Raw genomic sequence first — 6,000 nt, forward strand, 5'->3', positions numbered from 1 at the left:
GCGACCCGAGAATTGAAGTAAAAGTTAGTTTTTTTGTTGAAAAATTATTTAAAAATGTGTTAAATATTTGTGTTGAAAATGTGAATGTTGAATGTTGAAAATTAGGTAAAATTAGGTGTTGAATATTGAAAATTAGTGTGTGATGATGTAGGTAATGATGTATTTTATTTTTGGATTATTTGTAAAAATTTTCTATAAATAGATCTCTCATTTGTGAAGAAAATCACAATTGAGTTGAGAGAAAAATATTATAAAGTGTGTAGTGTGATAATTTTGAGAGTTTAAGATTTTTACTTTTTACCGTAAATTTTTACTTTTTCACAACATTTTTAAAGATATTGGATTTTTTTAGATATTACTACATTGTCGATATTTTAAAAATATCTATGAACGAATTGGCACATTTCTGTAATTTTTTTTTGAGAAGGTCTCTTGTGAGACGGTTTTACGAATCTTTATCTGTGAGACGGATCAATTCTATCGATATTCACAATAAAAAATAATATTCTTAACATAAAAAGTAATATTTTTTCATGGATGACCTAAATAAAATATCCGTCTCACGAAATACGACTCATGAGATCGTCTCACACAAGTTTTTGTTTTTTCCTTTTTTTTGTGTGATTTAAGTTTAGAATTTGAAAGTTTACTCAAGTTTTATTTATTTATTTATAAATTTTGTGAACTTTCTTTATTGGAATATCATTAAATATTTCAAATTAATATAGTATATAAATCAAAATATTTTGTTAATTTACTTTTGTTATTAAAATCTGTTAATGGTATTGATAATAAAAAAAATATATTTATATGTAAAACAAGACTGAAATGATTTGCATTTGACCTTATTGATGGTGATGGTTATCTGAATTCGGCGTTCAATTCCCGTATTGACATCCCCACTCCAGCATTTAGGGGTCCGGAATGAGCCGGCAATCCGAGGGTTACAGAAATTTCTTCCTCTTTTGGGTAATACTCGTAGTATTGTTCGACCAGGAGATATGCTTGCGGACTAGTATTTGTACGCATCTAATGAATGTTATTATTTTGCAGTTTATTGCTTTATGCTAAAAATTCCACTCATTGCTAGATTTCCACCCAGACCAATCCGGTATCTTTCTGTTTCAGTTGAAGTTTTTCTGTTTATCACACAGCGGTAGTGCTTTTTGCTCATGTATGTTCGTAAATACTTTTTCTTTAGGTGATTGTGATTAAGGTCTTTTGAATGATGAGATTAGGTCGGGAGGGAGCATAAAGAAGTGCGGGATGGCATCTCCACCCATTCTCGCTTTAGTCTTGCCGTCTGATACTGGTCGGGTTCTCTCTATCCAGTCTCACACTGTTCAGGTTTTTATTTTCCTTGGTCTAATTTTGTATCTGTTGGCCCTCGTTATTTTTTAATGATGTTTTACTGTATTGCTGGGGACTATTGTTTTACAGTTGAGATTTGATTTTGGCTACTGTAAAAGTTTTTACTCTGCATCTTTTGGGAATGATTTGCCATCATTTTTATTCATGTGCTTCCAGAATTGATGTTTGAATATTTTGAGCTCCCGTATAGTAGCTCTTATTGTATTATTCTATGAAGCAGGGGTATGTGGGGAACAAATCAGCCGTCTTTCCTCTGCAGTTACTTGGCTATGATGTTGATCCAATCAATTCTGTGCAATTCTCAAATCATACAGGCATGATGCTTATACCACCTCATTAATAGTCTGAGACCTGAAATATGGTGCAACAGCGTTTGTGAAGATGTGCATGTTTGTGCTTGTCAATCACACAAATTCTTTCACATCATTGTCAAGTTAACTTGAGTTTTTGCAGGTTATCCTACTTTTAAGGGTCAGGTTTTGAATGGAGATCAACTCTGGGATTTAATAGAGGGCCTGGAAGCTAATAAATTATTGTATTATACACATCTACTGACAGGTTTCTTATTAACAACTGTTATTCTGTTCATAGAGAACTAGCTTAATTATTCTTGTGTAACTGTGGCTTTTAAACTGTGGAGCGTTCATGATTTAAGTTTACGCAAGATATAATTGACAGGAAATGGAATCTTGATAGTATAAACCTTTTGCATTATATCATGTTTGTAGTTATCGCAGATGCTTGTTTCCATTTCTATATGAATCTTTAATTTGTTTCTAATAAGTTTTCAGTTCTTTCTGTATTTAACTTGTTTTAGTGTTTCATTTTTTTTCTACGCTGCGATAATGTTCACGTCAACGATTATTTGCACACTGTAGGTTACATAGGTTCAGTCTCCTTCTTAAAGACAGTACTAAAAGTTGTCGAGAAGCTTAGGTCTATCAACCCTGGACTTGTATTTGGTAAGTGAAAGTTACGTGCTGTTAACTTTTGTCATTTGTGCTGAGTAAGGAAAAATTTATTGAGTCCTCGTTCCCCCGCAATGGTCATCTGCTATAATTATTAAAAGCCCACAAGGCATGCATCCAGGCTCCAGGGGCAGCGATGCCTTTGCCTTTGACCTTAAAGTCATGCCCGGGTACACACCTTTGATGCACACACCTTGGGATTGAAGCATGCAACTTGGGGCATCTTAAATTCTCAAGGCGCGTTTTAAGCATGCCTTACATGAGATTTTTGTATATTTTAAATGAGATCCATCGTAATTTGTATTTTCTTGAGCTCTGAAGAATATTTGTTGTGTCACTGTTCAATTCCTTACAAATTATGTATTAGATGCCGTAGGGCATTAATTTTCTTCCCATATCCAAATCATCTTTATTAAACATGCATGCCCCACTCTGATAAGGCTTACACCTTGGCTTACTTTGAGCCTAGGATCCTTGCACACGTCCGATGTAATACACATTGTGCGTTTAATAACTATGGCATCGGCTGCTTTCTGCAGAATCATGGATGAACCTTTGTGCTTTTCATTATAATTTTTACTGCTGTATTGGACTGGTGTCTGTAGGGGGGACTCTGTTGTACATTGGTGGTCACGATCTTGACTCATAAGTTTCAACTCTAGATGTGAATTAGGTTTAGAAATAAAATCTGATATATTTTAATGAATAGACCTTTGTTGTCAGTTTGTGATCCAGTGATGGGTGATGAAGGAAAGCTTTATGTCCCTCAAGAATTGGTATCTGTATATCGAGAGAAGGTATTTTTGTGGTCTAATTTGGAAGTAGATTTTTCTATTTTTAATCCATCCAGGCATCAACCTGGTCATATGACCATTATAAAATCTGTCAGTCATCTTTTAGGTCAGTTTGTCGAATTCCTAGATTTCAGATTTTGTAATTTAGTGTGGATTGATGATAAACTTAAAAAAAAAATGAAATTTTTGGGTAAATGACCATCCCGTGACTTTTGAGTAATTAATTATGTTTTGTTTGAGAAATTGTTGAACTATTTCAAAAGGAACATTTGAAGTCTCTTTTTGGCCAATATTAATATCATTCCATGTAAGGAAATTGGACAAGCCAGGTTCCGATGCCTGGTATTGATCTGACTGGGTGCTTTGAAAAGTTGTTATGGCTTCAACTTAAAACATTTATATTCTAGACCATTTTCGTCATAAAATGAATTTTGCCTTAGAGATTATGCATGCTGTTCCTTGTATCTGACATGGGTGATGCTCAATAATGTAAGTAGGAAATTTAGGAGGAGAAAAATGATTTTGATTCCTGTCAAATAAGTCATTTATTACTTAGATTGCTATATCTTTTGTTCACTGATATGAAATAGTAATGGTAACTTATTTAGTTCCCTTTTGGTTAGGTTGTCTCAGTTGCTTCAATGTTGACTCCTAATCAATTTGAGGCTGAACTCTTAACAGGTTTCAGGTACTAATCAATTGAGGTTTTTTGAGTAGAGTGTCTGCTAGTCTTTGGATTTCATCTGGCTTATCATATCGTGAATTTGATTTAACGGGATGAAATTTTGTTACTAAAGAATATGCGAAATGGAGTTTCTCAACTGCACCCTTATTCGTGATAGAAGTACTACTTATTCCTAAGCACATGTGTAAATGGCTGAACATCAGGACAGGGTTGATGAACTGTGTTAGTTTTTGTTTTCCCCTCTGTCTGGTCATTGAATTGTTCTCCATTTTGTCTCTTCATTTGTTATACTTATCAGGATTGTATCTGAACAAGATGGCAGAGAAGCTTGCAACATCCTTCATACTGCTGGACCATCAAAGGTTTAATGTGTTTCGTAACTCTGAGAGAATTTAGTTTATTGGGTTTTAAAGCATTATTTCCAGATTAAAGGTCTATTCTTCTCTTGATATTTGCTTCCTTTATAACCATGAGAACTTCAGAGTGCAACAGACCGAACTTAATGGCAGCATTAGTATTAAAACAGAGCATCAAGTCATTGCTTGGTTAATGGCAACATTTATCAGCCAAGTTGAAATCCACGTGGCTTGATGTATTAATATTGATTATGATATCGAATGTTGTATTTTAGGTTGTCATAACAAGCATCAATATAGACGGGAATCTTCTTCTGATTGGCAGTCATCAGAAAGAAAAGGTAAGGAAATGTACAACTCTTGCCAAGCGTTCTTTTTTCTCTTGTGCATGCAAGTCACATTTGTTGGAATAACTTATTTCCCTTAATGCCCCAACTGCTGTTCTGTGCCCTTTGGATTTTATTGAATGTTTATTTTGTAATTCTTACTCCATTCCGTTCAACTTGTGGTATGGTAATTCATTGTTTGGTTTTGTGTGTGCAAATCTTTTTTATTCAATTAAGCTTTGATGATGACAGGGTCAACCTCCTGCACAGTTTAGGATTTTGATTCCCAAGATTCCTGTTTATTTCACGGTATGCAGTTGAAACTTTCTACTTTTCCTCAACGAACCTTCTTTATCTTCTCTAAATTTCAATTTTTTGTGAAAATATTGCCATTATTGATTTTTCTAGATATTTTCTTGTTATGCTATATGGGGTTTATGATTCCTCATTTCAGGGCTCCACGTGAGTACTCTCTTCTCTGTTTTGCTTACTAACTATTTTATTTATTAATATGTTGCTTGCAGGGAACTGGAGATCTAATGACTGCCCTGTTACTTGGATGGAGCAATGTAATGCTAGACGAAACTTAACTTGGGTCTTTTTACTCATTGTCATTGGCAGAATTGATTTTTTTCTCCTTTTTATGCAGAAATATCCTGACAATCTTGACAAAGCAGCGGAGCTCTCTGTATCAAGCTTGCAGGTATGTTTATTGTGTAGGCATCATGCTATCGTTATGCAACTGGGACCGTGATTCATCATACTGGACATTATTCTGAATGGAAATTTTAGATATATGGTGTTAAAAAGCTCAATAACAGTAGGGAACCACCAATAATTGTAATGTATGGTGTTTAAAAGCTCAACAACAGTAGTGAACCACCGATATTGTAATAGGGATCTCTTTCTTTAGCTAGTATCATGATCAGAAAGAAAAATAATAATAAAGAAAGAGAAGCATCGCCTAAGTTGGACTCGTCTAAGACCTTTTTCTGTGGCACAGGCGCTTCTGGCTAGGACACTAAATGACTATAAAAGGGCTGGACATGATTGCGAAAGTAGTAGTTTGGAGATTCGTCTGATTCAGAGTCAAGATGACATTCGCAACCCGAAAATCAATTACACGGCTGAGACATACAAGTGAATTTTATTATTGCACTCTTATGTGCTCATTATTGATTCTGACCAATAATTCCAATATTTTTTCAATCCAGAAGGGAAGAATAATTTATATCTCAATTTTTATGGTGGTTTCATTTTTGCATACTTGGAACGTGCGAGCAATAGTATTCCAAATTTCGCAAACCAAGCACTCCAACTCATCAAACCTCTGAAAATGAAGCTCTCCAACTTTTCACATATTTTGTACGATCATTAATTTTATATCAAACTTCTGACACTTAGAATTCAATCCACTGTGTATTAAAAGCTGTAAAATACATGATATTGCTAAATAAGAGTATATTCTTATCATTAGGTAGCATTTTCACAAGAAAAATG

The 6,000-nt window shown here is 34.2% G+C and overlaps 1 protein-coding gene across 5 annotated transcripts; it reads left to right on the forward strand.

Moving 5' to 3' along the window:
- Positions 1-815: 815 nt before the first annotated feature.
- Positions 816-5,733, forward strand: LOC140974549 (pyridoxal kinase-like). 5 transcript variants are annotated; one of them, XM_073438067.1, is made up of 14 exons: positions 816-969; positions 1,054-1,156; positions 1,239-1,347; positions 1,592-1,685; positions 1,825-1,929; positions 2,250-2,333; positions 3,063-3,136; positions 3,757-3,821; positions 4,117-4,180; positions 4,450-4,515; positions 4,753-4,809; positions 5,025-5,069; positions 5,150-5,203; positions 5,504-5,733. In XM_073438067.1, the coding sequence occupies exons 2-14, from the start codon at positions 1,065-1,067 to the stop codon at positions 5,642-5,644; spliced, it is 1,050 nt and encodes a 349-aa protein (XP_073294168.1). In that variant the 5' UTR covers positions 816-969; positions 1,054-1,064; the 3' UTR covers positions 5,645-5,733. The 5 variants fall into 5 exon arrangements, with proteins under 5 accessions (XP_073294168.1, XP_073294186.1, XP_073294177.1 ...); XM_073438085.1 differs by having other exon boundaries at positions 1,054-1,111; positions 1,202-1,347; XM_073438076.1 differs by having other exon boundaries at positions 1,054-1,111.
- Positions 5,734-6,000: the final 267 nt, after the last annotated feature.

The sequence above is a fragment of the Primulina huaijiensis genome, chromosome 1 (assembly GCF_012295235.1).
Source record: "Primulina huaijiensis isolate GDHJ02 chromosome 1, ASM1229523v2, whole genome shotgun sequence".
NCBI lineage: Eukaryota > Viridiplantae > Streptophyta > Magnoliopsida > Lamiales > Gesneriaceae > Primulina > Primulina huaijiensis.

Excerpts from the sequence above, each read along its gene's own strand:
- LOC140974549 (XM_073438067.1), top strand. The coding sequence starts at position 1,065 with ATGCTAAAAATTCCACTCATTGCTAGATTTCCACCCAGACCAATCCGG. Across the intron at positions 1,348-1,591 it reads TCCAGTCTCACACTGTTCAG|GGGTATGTGGGGAACAAATC; the intron begins GTTTTTATTTTC and ends TCTATGAAGCAG. Across the intron at positions 3,822-4,116 it reads GAACTCTTAACAGGTTTCAG|GATTGTATCTGAACAAGATG; the intron begins GTACTAATCAAT and ends TATACTTATCAG.